This window comes from Penicillium alfredii (genome assembly GCF_028826965.1).
Source record: "Penicillium alfredii strain IBT 34128 chromosome Unknown utg000001l_segment0_segment0, whole genome shotgun sequence".
Classification (NCBI taxonomy): domain Eukaryota; kingdom Fungi; phylum Ascomycota; class Eurotiomycetes; order Eurotiales; family Aspergillaceae; genus Penicillium; species Penicillium alfredii.
In genome coordinates, this window is record NW_026622698.1 from 1,522,078 (window position 1) to 1,540,322 (window position 18,245).

Sequence of the window (18,245 nt, forward strand, 5' to 3'; positions counted from 1 at the left end):
GCCAAAAACTAGGTCAAATTTTGGGCCCCCCTTAGCTAGGTGCCCTTACCGGCCAGCTAAGGCTGGGGGTCTGGGCACGCTGACTACTAGTATTCATTATGGACCCTCGCACAGGGGCCAGTTAGAATTATGTCAAAGGAATCGGTGCAGGAAAGCCCTAGTTAGTACAGCAAATTAAAGCCGTAGGATGCTGCTTACTGTCAGCCCCCTGTTGCTTCATTGCCTTGTTTGTAAACGATCCTTTGAAACCGAATCTCATAATATGAACATGAGAGATACTGCAAATGGAATAGTAGGCATCCTTTGAGATCGAATTCCATACTAGAGTAGACATATTTAAGGGGAGCGAATGCTGCTCACATAAATTCATCTCATTTGGCCACGGGTAGGACACGGGTTATTTTACCCCGATACTAACAGCTCCGATTGAACATGCGTTTCCCGTTGACTTTAACGGTTCTCTCGCTCTCCCTGTCTCTCTTCTGCGTGGCATCTTCTCGCCTCGGGTAAGTCAGAATCCATTTTTTAAAATAAGGAACCTTGATCTGACGGCTTCTATAGACAGAAAGATGCCATCGCCGCTCTGAGAACACGCGACAAGCCCCCTCCTAATGGAAAACCACCGCATCTAAAAGTTAAAAAAGTTCTCCAAGGAGAGGCCTTCTGGTACTACGGATTTGAGAAAGACTCATATTGGTTCAACTTTTACGAACACCTTTGGGAACAGCTGGTTGAAGTAGTCAACTTGGTTGGCAACTCAGGTTTCAGCGACGATATTTTCAAGACATGGTTCTCTGAAATTGAGGGTCAAGTTGTCGAAAAGATGCTCGAAGTCATTCGAGAGAAAATTTCGCCACGCTGCGAGGCAGACAATTCTCCAAAAATCTGGATTGTTGCTGGGGACCCTGACAATCAATGCGGAGATAAAACCGTTGCATATAGCAAGAGTGTCTCGTATTTAAACCCTCGGCCCAAGCAAATGGACCCTGGAGACTTCACGCAAGGGAAAACTGGTGATTATTATATGGCATTCTGTGGAAAAAATATTGAGGCCCGGCCCTATCTTCTGGACTGCTCTGCGTTCCAAAGCCGCAAGTTTGCCAAAAAAGACATGCCCCTGGTTTTTACCATGTTACATGAGCTTGGGTGAGTATCTTGTTTTATCCAATCCCTGTGTCTGTCTTCTTTATATTCTTCTCTCGAATCCTTTGCTTTGATTACATGCTGACTATTTTTCTAGGCATTTTGAATTCATTGGAAACAAAGTGTTGAATGAATTTCCGAGCGTGTCAGTCAGCCTACCTATACCTTCTCTTGCTTCCCCTAATTCATAGCTGCAGGATTCGGTCAAGCAAGATTAGCAAGATGAATGGACTGGGGTTTGCGGTTGCGCCAGAGGTCTACGACCCTGAATTTTGCTCACTCATGGCAAACGAAGCGGATAAAACCCCAACCTGCAAGATTCAACCCACCCGCAATCCAGATAACTATGCTTGGTTCGCGCTGGTACGTTGATATGGAAGCACCTTATATCTCATAATAGCTCTCAGCACTCATACACATGACTTGATAGGATCGATACGCCAAAGCGAAATGTGGTATTTCAATGATACGCCCGGACGTTGTTGAAGAAGAAAAACAAGAAAAAGAAGGCAAGAAATTTTGGAAAATTTGGAAGTCCAAAAAGAAACAGCTCAACCCAGTGAAGGCACACGAAAAGCTGGATGCATGGCCTACTTTCAAAAAATATTTGACGCAATGCGGTTGCTTTGGCTCGATTGATAGAAGCAATTCGGATGCGTATCGTATTTATGAGCAATGTTGATTCGGGATTTTGGGACCATTCAGTCTTGACGAGAACAAAAGTGAAGTTGGGTAATTTCTTCGGTAAAAGGCAGGAGCTGTCGGACTCGAGTGTGCTAGGAGCTCTTGGTGATAGTTCAATATCGGATTTTGGCATCTATTTCTTGTAGCAGGTCCCAAGTTAGTTTGACATACATCGAATCTTCTCAGATCAAAATACGCTTAACTAAGGTTAGTAAATATGAATTATTCAGAGTGTGGTTACAGCAATATGTCTAAAGCACAGACCGCTGGGCGAGAGTTGTGTTTGCTCTTGGCTCAAGCTTGATCGCTGCGAAGCCCCCAAAATCATCCAATTGCCTGATTCGACCTTGGATCGGAGCAGGGGCGCTTGTGCGAATCTTGGTCTTCTTGCTTATTTATTCTAAACAATTTCCCTGTCTTACCACTGCCAGTCAACTGATTCGCGCCCTCTCCAAGTCTTATTCCCGTTGATCATCAATAAATCTAACAATACGCATCCTTTCTATACTAGAGAAGAATCGTTACGATGGTATGGAGATGCAGCAGCTAACCCTTCTAGTGCCGAACTGATAGTATACCACTGATTACCCCAGGTCGAGATTCATACTTTGCTCAGCTTGTCCGACACCAAACGATGTTCAATTTGACAAATATAGCGGTGCAGATACCCTTGCATAATCAAATCTTGAATTGGCCCGGGTGGCGGCACAGTGAAGTTGATTTAAGGTTAATAGGTGCTGGACACGAGATGATTCAATACCCCTACAATCACCTCGGGCTAGTCGCGAAAGAACGGTAAAGCTCTATATACTTCTCTGAGTCAGCATGGTTAAACAAAAAGGATGATGCCTAGTGCAATGATCTTTATTTAAACATAGAGCCTATCACTACCTTTGATAACCTTAACAGAGTAACATCAACAGAATAAATGGAAATGAAACCCAAGAAATGATGTAAGACATCCGGTGCGTAGGAGGATTCCCTACTAAATAAATCCTGGAGAGTAAAGCGGAAGTATGTGTGGATACCTAAACATGGGGAAGTGTGACTACGTGGCAGCCATTTAATATATATATATAAAGTGGCTAATCGGCTGACTGGAATAACGGCCGAAGAGACTTCATGTCAGCGAAGTGAGAGTAGCAGGGGTTGTGCGCAGAATCGCAGCCGCGCTAACGAGTTACGGCAGGGACCCCGGAGGATAGAGGGGCTCTCGCAGGCGTTGATGAACAATGTGACAACATGAATAATAGGTAAGACGAAGCCGGGGCAAAGGAGAAACAGCTGCAAGTTTGAGACGGCTAGATTACAAGCGAGTACACAAATTTGTAAACTTGTATGAGACAGCGACAAGCTTTGAAACAAATATGGCTGAATCAGGCGGCTCCGTAGAAGCGTATGATTATGGTGGTATAGGTGAATTAGGTAGAAATTGGAGGGATGCGAGAAATTGGTGAAAAGGTGGGAATTGGTCAGAAAGTAGGGGCGATCAACAGCCGAATAGGGGTGGGTCCGACAGTACGGGCCAGCTAGGGCATGGGTTTATCCCTTGTATCAACCTCTTGCAAATCTTGTGCCCATCGCGAGAGCCCCCTGGGGCCGGATTGTTGAGGGTTATGCTTGACGGCGAGTAGAACAAGCAAGCCTTCTGTGCGTCACTCATAAAACAAGTGTTGATCGGTGAAAGAGCTGTCCTAGTGCGGTCAGCACTAACCCTAAGACCTTACCACATTGTGCATAGTTAGTTTGAGGCTTGAGCGTAGTTTCGCTCCACGTGGCTTACGCTAAGCTACTTTGTTTTATAGGAAGTACAGATCTGCGACTAAATGCTTCTTTCTCCTAGTACAGAATCTAAAAATATCTCGTCTGCATCTTGATTGCCCAAGTCGGACTAGTGTTGATGCATCGTCGAGTTTGGCATACATCGTGCCGTTCGAGTGGAATGACGTGGTCATACATATTCTGAATCATGAATGATGTTATATGTTATACTCTACCTGCATGATGAAAAGCAATATTAAAGCACTTAGTACGTTTGGTGTTTTACGATCAAGTGGTATTGTTAGTATGAACAGCAGTAATATAGGATAAAACAATGATGCAATAAGTATCTTGATTATAGACATATCCAGATTTGAATATGGTAATGAAGTTCTGTCGGCTTTAATTGATCTCAAATTCTCCTGTTTATTTATTTATTTATTTTTATCTCGAGGCTACTATGAGATGGGGATCCTGGGCACTGCCGATCCAACCCCCAGGAAATTAACGTGTGGGTTCCACGATTCTCTGGGTGGTTGACAGCGAACGAACCAAATCCTTTGACATGTTTATAGCCAGCTTTGGGGGCCAAAGCGGCGTGGGCTGTCGGGGATCTGCAGAATGCAGATTTGAGAGCGGACCGTATACGATTCCTGAATCCACCGAGCGGCCCCAGGCACGTCCTTAATATTTAGTTGGGTTCTCACAGCCCTATCTGAGAGACAGAAAAAAAAATTCGCAGGGCGATTTTCACATCTCACTCACCTCGAGGGAAACCAAAATTTTGCAGAGCAAAATGGGTAGACTTCCTCTGATCCGAAGCCCGTTGGTAAGCATTTCCCTATTTACCTAGCCCTAAAGTCAATACTGGAAACTGGTTCGTCATACATGAGAAGGGCTGACACACTTTTCAGAGCAAGTCAACCGATCGAGGTTACTCAGTCACTAGTACCGTCGATATCAAAACCGAGGATGAGACGCTCTTCCAACATCCTGAATTCGAGCACCATGAAGAAACATCGAATATCCAGCTATTCTTCGACCTCTTCTTCGTGGCCAATTTGACCTCGTTCACGAATGCCCATGAAATTAATGACATAAAAAGTGCGTGCCGCTAATCCTTGGTACTGAATGTTTGGTGTAGCTAACTTCTCTCCCTCACAGCACTCGGCGCTTACATCGGATTCTTTTGCATGCTGTGGTTTACTTGGGCGCAGGTTACCTATTATGATCTTCGGTTCGCGACAGACAGTGTTTTCGAACGCGTCGCCCACGCGTGCCATTTCGGTGCTATGGTCGGCTTCGCGATCGTCGGACCCGACTTCCTGGCAAACCATAACGCGTGGGGACCATTGCAGCAGCTGTCCCTGATTCTGATGGCAGACCGGCTGGTTCTACTCTGTCAATACTCGTCGACTCTGTTCTTCACCTGGAGGTATCGGGAGGCCCGCATCCCTTTGATGGTTATAATTCTGTCACTCATCGTTGCTGCGGCCATCTATCTTGGGGTATCATTCGCCTTTTACCGACGCACAGCCTGGCATGCCTACTCTGCGTGGTACACGGTTGCCGTGCTCGAAGTTGCCGTGAACCTGCTCCTGGCATCTCGATGGCGACCCATGTCGTTTGTGAAAACGCAGCTTGTAGAACGGTTAAGCTGTCTGACCCTCATTATTGTATGTTTTGTCCTCCGCATTGATTCCATAATTTCTTTTATTGCAAAAAGCTGACTGTCGCAGCTCGGCGAGGGCATCATTGGTCTCACCAGGACAATCGTCAACATTGAGAGACACGACTTGAAGTTTACCTCTGCTGACATTGGCACTATCATATCAGCAGTGCTCATAATTGTAAGAGCCCCGAGTCCTCGACATGAAAACGGTCCCAGCTAACATTACATCTAGTACTTTATCTATCAACTCTACTTTGATAACACCCGTTTTGAGCCGTTTGGTTCGCGCCGCCAGCAGATGTGGTCCATGCTTCACTTTCCATTCCACCTGGCCCTCGCTCTTATGATGGAGGGAACGAATCAGATGCTGTTGGTCGGCCACGTCATGCGGGACCTGACCAAGTTGTTGCAAGGGTTTTCATTTGACGCCACGCCGCAGCAGCTATCCCAGGTGCTCAAAGAAAAATCCGATCTCATCTTCTCGAGATTTTCCCCTACTCAGGAAGCAATGGAGCAGGTCCAAGAACACATTCATGCATTGGCACACCCTGCTTCCAATATGACGCAGGAGGAGAAAGAAACGGATGCTGGAGTTGCATTTCTCGAGTTGGTCCGGACAGCCGTTGAAGGCTTCGGCTGGGAGGTGCCAGAAACCGACGCCCAGAAAAGTGGCCACGCTGATTTTGGTGAGGAGATGAAGCAATGGGGAGATGGAGCGACTGAATTCTTTAGCCTCACTTTCAGTAAGTCTTTCCTCTTTCCCCTCTCTCCCTCTCTCGATGCTGCAGCCCCTCTGTATATCCTGCCAGTGCTGACCATCATTTCTTCTTCTAGCATACTTCAGTATCTGCGCTGGCCTGGTCTGCTTCCTCATCGGCGTCCTCTCGCTACTGTCGCAGAGATACCATCCACGTCCCTCCCCGGTGCGGTATATCAGTATCGGCGCCAACATCCTTGTCGGGCTGGGCATTTCTCTACTCAGCACCATGACTTTGACGAGTACTATCAACGACATGAGTGAGACTCCGTGGACGCTGCCAGGACTGATGTTGATCCTTCTTGCCTGTAAGTTATGTCTGCATTGATCAGAAGATGGCTTGGGTGTGAAACTAATGGGAGTCTAGTGATTGTTTTGCACCATCTGACGAATGTGCCCCCGAAGCCCGTTGACAAGGATTAAGATGCCAGCTTGCTCGACAGGCGGTCTATATACGTCTAGCGACGATTAACGCTGCACGCTGCACGAGACCACCGTGGTAATTATCTACGTGTGAGGCTTTTTGAAGCATCAGGATTATTTTCATCTGTGCCCTGGACCTTTGTGTTTTGCTTTATACCTATTTTGCTTTCCTCCTTGTTCTTGCTGTCTCTCAAGGACCTGTCGCAGGAAACATCATGATCTGAAAATAACTAGTAATTTTGAATTGATATGACTACTACTGTGCAAGCGCGTAAGACTCACTCATCCCATCTATGCCGTAGTCCAAGGGTCGCTAAGGGTCTCGCGAACCAGAGAATCGACCCGCATCGTACACACCCGTTCCCCCAATTACCCCCATCGACTTTTCTCTTTTTTTTTTCTTTTTCGATCTTGTGTTCTAACACTCAGTCTCAGGTTAGTAGATATTGGATTTCATTTCCTACTACTCGCGTGAGCATCAATTCCCATACGTCTCAGGATAAATATCAGGTGCATCTTTCTGTCCAGAAGCTCTCCGATCCTGAGGAATCTGTGTCATTTCTTCTTGATAGTGTGTCCAATACCCTGAACACCGAAAGCGAGCGGGAATTTGTCTGGAAACTGAGATGGACGAACTGCTCCACACCGGCCAATGGCACTACTTCCCACGACGAACACGGGCTGGTCGAAGAGCGGGATTTTGCCTGGAGGCCGTCTTGGACCGGCAGGTCCATCTACTTCACTACGAAAAGGGGAGGCACTCAGTCCAATCTCACTGCTCGGAGCATTGGTGACAAGTGTGATGATGATGCCCAGACTCTTGCTTTCAATGTCACAAAGACTCTGAAAGCTCCAGGGGGTTCTCTGGAAGGCAAAACATGCGCCGTGCTCGTGAGTCCGCCGCCCACTCCTGCTCCTTGCAAGGCTAGCGTGGCGCCTGCGGCTGCTTCGAGTATCTCGTCTGCTCTCACTGCGAGGCAAAGCACTGCTGCTACCCCTGTCATAAGCTGTCCAGCCAAGAGTGGCGGGGTTGCTATCAGTGAGGCGAATTCTCAGTTGAAATGGTGGGCTGCTGGCCTTGTTTTGCTCGTTGGAAAGTCCATTGTTTAGACGCGACCTTGTATATCTGATTTGTATGTTATCCTGTATAGCAATATTACGATCTAGATGACTGTAGTTTTACATATCAGTGGGCGGACATAGGTTCGCATTTGAATTAAACTGGTCTAGAATAGAAATTGAATTGACAGAAACGACTCGTTACTAGTCAACGTTGTTGGCCCTTTCTGAAAATTCATACAACACTCAGCTCAGTCGCAAGCCTTGCAATGCCGTTAATTGTGTAAATCAGCAGCGAAGAGGTGTATAGTTTCATCTGTGGACACACCAATTAGCACAGCAACATATGCCACTGCTTGTCAGACCAGTTCTAAATTTGGGATTGGCTCGCCCACAGGAACTAAGATAGACAGCAGTTAAGATAGCCGGAAAGCCTCGCCGCGTAGCAAGGAATGAATTTGGGACAATATCTGCGACGGTTCAGGGATAGAAATCCAGTAGCAACAGTCAAAGCGGACGGATTCCCTCACGAGGGTCCATTGGCAAAGGCCTGAACCCCAGAATGACGCTCTCACAACCAGGTGGTACATGTGGTTCCCAGTGGGTGATTTTAACGCTCGTCAATTAGTCGCCCGGGTCTGAGCCCCAAGTATAGAGGTTGCCATTAATTGCCTTGCCAGTTTCCACTGAGCGACCCTTGCTTGTCCAGAATTTTAGCATGCCGAGCTTATATTCGGATCGTATTTCAACCCATTTGATCCATTCATCGGGCGCGAGGTTGAGTTGTGTAGGGGCGCCACCCCAACTACCTCCCCCAAGAGCATCCTAACTGTCACCATGCTTGATTTGCACAGCATTCACACTGTCCCATCCCCTGAGGTATACGGATGTAATCGATTCCTGGCGGTCTTCGACGGGGGGCGGCTCCGATGTGGTCCATGTCACTCCATCTGTCTAGCGGCGAACTGGACCATAGAAGATCTCGCGATCCAGAGTTTTCATAACGGACAATGGGGTTTTTTCGTTTCCTAGGTAGGACCAAATATTCTTTTTTAATAATAATAATAGATATCCTAAGTAATATTAAAGAGCTATTTAACTCTTATATTTATTATAGAGAAAGAGAGTATATTCTATATAAAGATAGTAATTACTAGAAAATATATTTAGTACTCTTTCTAGAATATAAAAGATATAATATAAATAGTATTGTTACGGACCTCATCGTAGCTAGATACTAGCGCGATATGGATAGAAGGAGTAACGCTAATCGACCCCGTAAGAGAAAGGAACCGCAACACGAGAATTATGTAATATAGTATATAAGACGGTATATAGGAAAGACTATAGAATATACTATATACTATATACTAGAACTAGCACTATAGTATATAACCAACGGATATATAAGGATATTTATTTACTATAATATATTTAGTTCTTTATAATTAATTATACTATTATTACTTAAGTACCGATTTATAATTTAATTATAAAAGCTAAATACCTTAACGATCTTAGGAGCTTATTTAGAGATCTCTAATCCTTAAGTAACTAACTTAATCAGCGCCTTAACTATTATACTTTATAAGTACCCTAAAGACCTAAGTCTATCTAAGGCCCTATATAGCGTTAGTATAGTTATAGACTATACTTAAGGCTTATAGTATTCTAAGAGAAGTATTACCTTTTAAAGACTATACTTACTATAACTAATTAGCGGTTCGTAATATATTAATTACTTTATTAGTCGAAATTATAAAGTAATAGTTATTATATCTTTATATAGTAGTAATAATAAAAATAAGATAACTAAATCTATATCTTTAAAAACCTAGATATATTAATCTAATCTAGAATTAGAGGATAAAGATAAGAAAAGAATTAAGGATTTAAAGAGATAGATTAATATCTTTATTAGCTAATTTATTATATTTAAGCGAAAATATAATAATAAGATTAAGAATTTTTATAATTTAGTTTAATAAACTAATAATTAATTTTAAGCTCTATCACTAATAATACTATAACTATCTAAAATAGAAAAACTTATTTTAAATTATAAGGATTCTTTATATAAATAAATATATACCTCGATATTAATAAGTATTAATTAATAACTAAAGTAAGTAAAGTTATCTTCGTATTAACCTATCTATAGAGATAAATATAGGATTAGCTTAAACTATATATCTTAGAGTATTATAAAAAGAATAGCTTAGAATAGTTAACTATTATATAAAATATCTTTAACGATTATAGTAATTTTAAAAACTATCTTAAAAAAATATTTAGTAATATTAATATAAAGAAAATAGCTAAATAAAAACTTAGATAACTCTAATAGATAGGATTAATATTAGTCTATATAGCCGAATTTATATAATAAATAATGATACTTAAATAGGATAACTATACTCTAATTCTATATTATAATAAAAGATTAAAATCTTATATTAAAGATAAAATTATAAGATATAGAGACTTTAATACTATAGATATATTTATTAATCTCGTAATTTATATTAATAACTAATTTTATAATAGATAAATATAGAAATATAAGATAGAAAGATAGAGATAAAGTAATAGTTATCTATTTTACTAATAATTCTAACCTTAATAACTATAATAGCCACGTTTTAATAATCTATATAGTCTATAATTAATAGAACTTGATATAATAAGGCTTCTAAAGAAGGAGTAATATTAATATAAGAAGAATAACCTATATTTTAAATATAAAAAACTAAGATACTAATCGAAAGAATATAAAAAATATAACTATAGATTATATTAGATATAGATAATAAATAAATAGCTTAACCAAAGAGCCTATAATATAACTAGTATTAGGAAAACCGAGAAATAAACCTAGTAGCTCTATATAATAAAAAGGTAAGAATAGATAGGACTAGTAATTATAGATAGTAATAAACTACTAACGCCGTAGTTAGATATTATTACTAGATTATTCCTAAAGATCGATTTAGAAATAATTAATTACTCGCTAACGGAAGATATTAATAAGATAGAATAACTCGACAGTTAAGAATAGATCTAATATAGTCCTTAGAATACTATTGACTCCTAGAATAAATTAAGTAATTTCTAGAAGTAAGAAATAGATACCCTAAAAATACTTATTAAAATACTAGGAACCCCGGAGATCTAAGAAACTCTAGAAGAAATATTTAATTAAGATAATATAATAGAAGAAATATTCTAGAAACTTAAAAACCTATATACTAAAAATAGGATTATAAAAGTCTTTAACTATAAATAATTATATATTTTAGAAACTAACATATCGGATTATATATTAGGAGTATAACTACTCTAATCTAATAAGGAAAATACGCTATAACTAGTTACGTTCTAATCTAGAAAAATAATTCTAATAAAACTTAACTACGATATCTACGATAAGGAATTACTAGCTATTATATTAGTATTTTAAGTCTAGAGAGTATATCTAGAAGAAGCAAAATATACTATAATAATTAGAATAGACTATTATAACTTAATATTCTTTATAATAATAAAAAAACTTATCTAACGATAAGCTAGCTAGGCTAAGACTCTCTCGTAGTATAACTTTAGAATTATATACTATAAAAGAACCAAAAATATAGTTACCGACGTACTTAGCCAACGACCTAACTATAAATTAGGAACTAAAGAAATAGAACTTACTATCCTAATAACAATAAATAGAGAGAAATAGTCTATAATCGATAGATACTTACTATAATAAACAAACTAAAAAACGATAATTAGCTTAAATAGATTCGTAGAGCTACTATCGAAGATAAATCTATACAAAAAATCTTAGTAACTAACTAATATAATACTATAAGTAATAAAAGGCTCGTCTTTATTTATAGACTAATTTATATTCTATAATTATTACAGAATAAGATTATCCTAAAATATCACGATTTATTTATATATAGATACCTAGGAATCGAAAAAACTATAGAATAGATCTTTTATAATTACTATTTCCTGAATATATACCGAAAAGTAAGAAACTATATTAGGAATTACGATATTTACTAACGAGATAAGATACTAAGATAACTTTCTTAAAAGGAAATATATATCCCGAATATACTAACACGACTATAAGAATAGATAACTATAGATTTTATTATAAAGCTACCTAAATCAGAAGGATATAATATAATTATAGTTATAGTTGATCGACTTATAAAATATATATATATAATTACAACTACCGAAAATATCGACGCGAATCGTATAGCGAATATACTACTTCGCTACGTCTTCACTAACTATAGGATATCTAACAAAATTATATCCGACTATAACAAGCTATTTACGTCTAATATATAGTAATTATTTACGGATTAAATAGGTATTAAGCATAGACTCTCTACCGCGTATTATCCACAAATAAATAGATAAACTAAACGAGTCAACTAGACACTAGAGCAATACCTAAGATACTATATAAACTACTAATAAGATAACTAAATAGGACTATTACTAATCGCTTAATATGCGTATAATAACATAATATATACCACCACGAAAGAAACGCTATTCTTCGCAAACTATAGATACAATCCTAAGTTAATCGGAGAACCACAAAATAAATATAATATAGCACAAGAATCAAATAACTTTAATTATAAATAATACAAGACATTAAATTTCTTAACCTATGTATAAAGATACACTATAATCAGCGCTACTAAATCAGCCCTAACCTAAAAAAGGGGGAGAAGGTCTATCTCCTACGACGTAATATTAAAATAAAACGACTAAGCGATAAACTCGACTACAGAAAATTAGGACTATTTATTATTAACAAAAAGAAACCACTGGTTAATTACCGACTAAGATTACCTAAAAGTATAGGATAAATTTATCTAGTATATTCTTAAGAATTTTCTCCTAGACTAAAATCTTTCTCTAGAAACCTTTTTTGTACTAGTATTATTTACGGGATAAATTCTATTTTAGGAGATTTATCTTAGATAGACTTAGGTCTTAAAAATCTTATATTAATATAACTTCTAGGATATAATTTTTATAATATATAAATTAGCTTACTCTACTAATCCTTAATAAATTATTAAATATATCACTATCTTAATATCGAGAAAGCTATAGAATTACTTAAGAAAAAAATAGTTATATAAAATAGGCTAGTTAGATCTAAAATTAGACTATAAAATATAGAATTATAGTCCGCGTATAGTATTACTCTATATATAATATAAAACTAAAATATAGTTATTTATTTACAAAGAGGACTTTTGATACCCTTAAACCCTACGCGAATTAGGGTAATAAATAGATATATATTCTATCTAAGCCTAAGAACCACAGTTAGAATAAATCGTTTAGGAATAATATGATTGGATATTCTTTTTACAACTTTAGGCTGCTAGAAATTAGTGGCTCTTTAGGGTCTTAAGACTAGCCTTAAGATCTAGCTATCTCTGGTCTTAGGGCTATATAGGGCAGCTACCCGGCTAGCGAGTCGCCCGCGAAGCGTTATCAACAAGGAAGTACACAAATTCTTACTTCTGTTCACACAGCGAAACGTCCACTACAACAACTGCCATGAAGGGCTTGAAGCCGAGAACGACGACATCGGCTTCTTGCATGGATTGCACGGTCTGGCCGGAGACGACCTTGACGTGGGGTTTGTGTTCGGCCGACAGGTATGCCTGGAGACGCTCGGCGGAGCTGGGGCTCTTGGTGCAAGCGATGAACTTGGAGATGGGACGGTTGGAGATGGAGGAGGTGTTGGAGAATGCTGCGTCGAGGACGCCTTGCAGAATGGCTCCGCCCACCCTCCGCCCCCCCCCTTCGCCTCCCATCCCCTGCACACGTTCAGCCGGAGTCATTGACGGGCAAATCAACACGAGGATCGGAAAGACAGGCGGATTAACCCACCAGCCCACCAGGAATGGCATTGGAAATCCAGTCCAATTTTGTAAATATAACCACTCTTCCCTTATATTGTCAGTGACCATTTCCAGAACTGCCCTTGAGGGGTACCTACCTGGGTAGGGTCACGATACTGGTTCTATTAATTCTACTCTCTTGGTTTTGAAAATCAATTGGCTTTTGAATTATTTTGCGTCTCAATACCATATAGTCTTGTACTCTATCCTTGTATGGAAGGAAGTCTTATTCAAATTGAACGCACGTCGTCCCCAATGTACTATTATGAATAGCTTTAAGCATGGGTGCTTCGGGGGTGCTTCTGCACTCAGGCTTTTAGCATCAATCTCTCGACAATTTGTATGGGGATTTTTCTTCTGGAAGGCTTCAATAGTTCAGAAATAAAAGGATAATACCCTTAAGTCAATTTTAAATGGCTTCAAGGTTTCAGAATACACCCCAACACTAAGTCACGGTAAAATGAGCGTCGAAAACGGCTACAGGTGATTGAAGAATAGTAGGATGCCTGCGCGGCTCGAGTATGGATTACGTTAATGCGTGCCCTATCACATAATCGCGGGGTCAATTGACTTCGCCCCCTCCCACTGCCTCCCCCGCGATTGAAGAATGCAAATTTCATCTTACAGCGTCACAGCTTCGTCAAGAAATGCCCCCTTTTTCAGGTTCACAGGCACTTAGCGCAACAGTGTAGGCTCCGTTATAATCCTTTGCGACCTGAGGGGAGGGAGAGCTAAGCATCATCATGGCAGTTGCTCGGCTTGCCGACAGCGGAAAATTAGGTGCGATAGGAGACAGCCTAAATGCGGCTTTTGTTCCGAGCATGGCAATCCCTGCCAATACCAGCTAAGCCAGCAGGCCCCAGGGCTCCGCGCTGGATATGTTTCCCGACTAGAGAATCGAATAGGTAAGCAGCCGATGCTCTCATTTTTTGACCAGAAGTATGCCGGCCTAATATATTACGTGAAAGAATCATTGGAGCGCGATCTCGAATCTTTCAAAAAAGAGGTTTTTTCCAACAAACATCTAGCGCCTGCTGAGCCTTGTGACTTCACTGAGAATGAGACAGCTCATGATCAAGTGGGGCCCGATATGCAGGCAGATACCAGCTCTTTTTATGCTCTACTGCATAGTCGTGTTATGAGCTACTGTTCCATATGGTTTGAGGAGCATCACTCTTGGTTTCCTATTCTGCATAAGCCGTCCATTTCAGAGACGTGCCAACAGTACATGAACGGTTCCTCGACATCAGTTCCCGTCGTACTAAATGCCATTTGCGTTGTTATCCTTCCGACACAGCAAGCGATACTCCAACCTCAATCCAGTAAATGGAAAGACTGGCTTTCGCAACTCGAAGACGAAATTATTCTATATGCTATGCATCACTTGTGCCTTCCGTCTCTCCAAGCCCTTCTTCTCTTGTCAATTTCAGTATTCGGCTCCGGCAACATGGCGCGATTTTACAACATTGTGGGGGTTTGCCAAAGGTAATAAACGGCTTTATAGACCTCTAGTCCTTCTACTCGTTACTAACTTGAGCAGAATCAGTATGCAACTAGGATTGCGTGACTTAGTCGATTATCACTGCAGGAACTTCGGTGTTGCTTCCACTATCCCACCACGCATGCTCTTTCTGCCTTTGACGGCTGTAGAGCGTGAAGAAAAGATCCGCGCTTTCTGGATGACAGAATCACTAAACTCGATATCTACACTAGGAGCGGCATGGAATCTATCTATTTATCGTCCTGAGCCAGGGGCGATCGCACCTTGCGATGAGGAGATATGGAAATACCCCGAATCTGTTCTAGCCACTTTTCTCTTTGGCACATCAGATACTCCATCTTCTTTTTCGCTTTTTGTCAGCCTGGTGACTGACAGGTTATGGCAAGTTCATAAGTTTCTACAGGAGTCCTATGACTTCAAAACCTCTGGAGACTTTCATCGAAGAAGAGAAGACTGCGAGAGGATATATCAGCGATTGATATGTTGGAAAACCGAATTCGAAGGAGTTCTAGCAGTCAATTCGCCTCCTTACGTTGACTTGTTCCTGAACGATAGTCAAAGCCAGGGTCAACACCCCAACACTATCCTCATACTTTGCACGATTCACAGCGCGCTTATCTCGTTATACCAACGGCATATTTTTCCAGTCAGCGGACCACCTGATGGAGATGCTGTTTGGCCTTTCGCTGCTGAGCGTTGTCTTGGAAGCTGTGATGAAATCGTTTCGATAATACGCGGGACTGACGATAAGATGCTGAAATCGATCAATCCGCATATAATATTCTGCATCTTTATTGCAGCCCGATTTTATATCATATATTCTCGTGCCTCAACCCTGATGGTGCCGGAAAAACTTTACCTCCTCGTTTACGCTTTAACTATAGCGGGAACTCGATGGCCTTTGGCCAGTCAGCTTAAATCGGTCTTGGAAGCTGCCGTGGGCGAATGCTGGTCTGGCCAAAGTGGTCCACACTCTTTACCAGCCGAATTCTACGACTTGCAGTACCTTTCATGGGATATCCATGAGTCGTTGAGACGTTGGGAACAGGCTTTGGAGGGAGGGTGGGGATCAGAGCTAGGCAATTACTCTCATCGTTGACCCTTTTCTGTTACACACAATGTCGGAATTGCGCAGTAAAATTCTTTCGACTACTATCCAGTTGTATTTCGAATTATGCCATGATATTTGATAGACTTGCAGTACTATTTCCTCAAATTAAAGAATGTACTTGAAATTCCTCGCTTGTGTCTTGATTTCAGCAACTTTCTTGGAATTATTGCTAAAACGTACATTTTAACGTGGGACTTTTTCAACGAAGCTATTGGCCACAAACTTGACTCTTATTCAATCATTCGACACAATCTCCGGACTCTGACGAGCCTTCTACCCCCTGAATTAGATTATTTATCCCTTCTCCGCGCCCTATCTTCTCACAGACTTCAATCGCTTTCTCGAATGGTGTGATACTGCTGAGCAATGGTTTGAGCTTGATCAAACCCTGCTCAACAAGCTTTATAGGCAGATCAAAATCTCCGAATCCGTATCGGAAGCAACTGTGTATGTGGACCTCTTTCTCGGACAAGCAATGAAGAGGGTAATGAGGCTTGCGTTCCCCGATACCAACTTGCACATATATGCCGCCTACTTTTGTATGGTATATGCCAAGCGAAATTGAGTCTTCGGCACCTGAAGCTTCAACCACTATATCCACCTCGCCAATCAAATTGAAAAGCCGAGAAATGTGGGTTATTGGGCTGAATTTTGGGTCAGAACTCCGAACCAAATGGGGTTTGCCGAATTTACTCGAGACAGTCTCCCATATTACATGGAACTAAAACGGATCGATCGAAGATAGTTAGATTGAATATACTGAAGCTATGTAGAGAAAGTGAGGAATTAAGGACTCGGAGACCATATTCAGTAGCCCAACGGTCATATGACTTTCGCACAGTTTTGACAAAAGAGGAGACATTCAGGACATCGTTCAGAGCTGCTTCAATACTTCCTGAATAGCGGACTTGCTCTGGAGCTCATTTGCTTCGAAAGCCTCGAGAGCTTCCTTCACACCCCTAGCCGTCACAAGATCTTGTTGGATCGCATTCTCCAATTCCTTTCCGTTTTCCGCAAGGTAATCGATATCTGTCGAGGCAAGCTTTCCGTCCCAGTCCGCGCCAGAAAGAGGGTCTGTCTTGGCAAGATGAATGATGCGTGACGAAGGAATGCCTGTTTCCGTGAAGACGTTGGCCCCTGGCGGGGGATTGGCCTCAGCACTGAGAATGGAAAGCTGCTGGATAATATCCTCCGAGATTGTTGCGTGGTGACAGCCCAGCTCGCCCATTGCCATTGCCTCTCTAGCAGAGATGAAGCTAGAGTATTTTTAGAAAAAAAAAAATTCACGGCTCTGGATGAGTATTTGCTTACCTTGCAGGCTTCATCAATGGCTGGGGTTGACCCGTCTCTTTATAGAGACGCGCGTATGTTTCTTGGATATGCATGATTCTCGGTGCCATGGGGTGCTGCAAGGCCGGATCCTCAACATCGGGCCATTGGCTTCGGTCCATATGGAACCAGGGGACTAATAAATCTCGTCAGCAATCATTAGCCACACCGAGCGCTAGAGACTCACAGTTGATATAAGGGCTAATCGAAAGACATCCAGCCTGACTAGCCGCAATAGCCTGGGGGAGGGAATAGAGGATTGTCCCAAGGGTACGAATGCCCTCCTTCAACAGAATAGGACTCGCATTGAGAGCAGGTCCCGTACAAGGGATCTTGATACAAAAGCGGTCTTTGAAGATTCCCACTTTCTCAAACTCTCGAGCGTAGGCACGGGCATGTTCAACCACTTTATTAGTGTCGTACGCGCCGAAAGCGCTGGACTGTAGTAGAACGCGTCCTTTAATGTTGTCAATGTTCTTTGCACAAAGGAGCGCGCTCTATCAAGATCAACAAAGATTAGGAGTAAGACGTGGATGTACCTGCAGTAGTACGTACCATTCTCGTGAGAATTGCCTCCCAGCCTTTGGCTTTGTACTCTCGTGCTGTTTGAAGGAACAGCTCCCGATTATCTGGGGAGATCATTTGCTCATAAACCAGTCGCTGGTTGCTCGTCTGATCCTCAGGTTGAAAGGGAAGCCATCTTTTAGCCTCGACAGGGTCCATGCAATCAATGTCGATCTTCACTATACATTGTTCCTAGGTTAGAATAGGGCCATTCTCTCGGTCTGTCAAGCCATACGTTGCCCTTGGAGCCTTTCAAGCCACGTTGAAGGTTGTTGTTCTCCCATTTTCGTCGTTGT

General features: G+C 41.3%; 5 protein-coding genes across 5 annotated transcripts; 3 read left to right on the forward strand and 2 right to left on the reverse strand.

Annotated features, from left to right (window-relative positions):
- Window positions 1–432: 432 nt before the first annotated feature.
- On the forward strand, window positions 433–1,515 carry NUU61_000565 (uncharacterized protein; the record flags this gene model as incomplete). Its single annotated transcript, XM_056651149.1, has 4 exons — window positions 433–506; window positions 562–1,146; window positions 1,241–1,288; window positions 1,341–1,515. The coding sequence occupies 4 exons, from the start codon at window positions 433–435 to the stop codon at window positions 1,513–1,515; spliced, it is 882 nt and encodes a 293-aa protein (XP_056515999.1).
- Window positions 1,516–4,384: 2,869 nt separating this feature from the next.
- On the forward strand, window positions 4,385–6,440 carry NUU61_000566 (uncharacterized protein; the record flags this gene model as incomplete). Its single annotated transcript, XM_056651150.1, has 7 exons — window positions 4,385–4,417; window positions 4,503–4,692; window positions 4,753–5,264; window positions 5,328–5,438; window positions 5,493–6,003; window positions 6,095–6,325; window positions 6,385–6,440. 7 exons carry the CDS (start codon window positions 4,385–4,387, stop codon window positions 6,438–6,440), a joined length of 1,644 nt encoding a protein of 547 aa, XP_056516000.1.
- Window positions 6,353–7,550, forward strand: NUU61_000567 (uncharacterized protein; the record flags this gene model as incomplete). The annotated part of the gene is made up of 2 exons (XM_056651151.1): window positions 6,353–6,361; window positions 6,969–7,550. The coding sequence occupies 2 exons, from the start codon at window positions 6,353–6,355 to the stop codon at window positions 7,548–7,550; spliced, it is 591 nt and encodes a 196-aa protein (XP_056516001.1).
- Window positions 7,551–13,054: 5,504 nt separating this feature from the next.
- NUU61_000568 (uncharacterized protein) lies at window positions 13,055–13,384 on the reverse strand (the record flags this gene model as incomplete). The annotated part of the gene is made up of 1 exon (XM_056651152.1): window positions 13,055–13,384. One exon carries the CDS (start codon window positions 13,382–13,384, stop codon window positions 13,055–13,057), a length of 330 nt encoding a protein of 109 aa, XP_056516002.1.
- Window positions 13,385–16,930: 3,546 nt separating this feature from the next.
- Window positions 16,931–18,233, reverse strand: NUU61_000569 (uncharacterized protein; the record flags this gene model as incomplete). The annotated part of the gene is made up of 5 exons (XM_056651153.1): window positions 16,931–17,312; window positions 17,368–17,521; window positions 17,573–17,882; window positions 17,941–18,128; window positions 18,185–18,233. The coding sequence occupies 5 exons, from the start codon at window positions 18,231–18,233 to the stop codon at window positions 16,931–16,933; spliced, it is 1,083 nt and encodes a 360-aa protein (XP_056516003.1).
- Window positions 18,234–18,245: the final 12 nt, after the last annotated feature.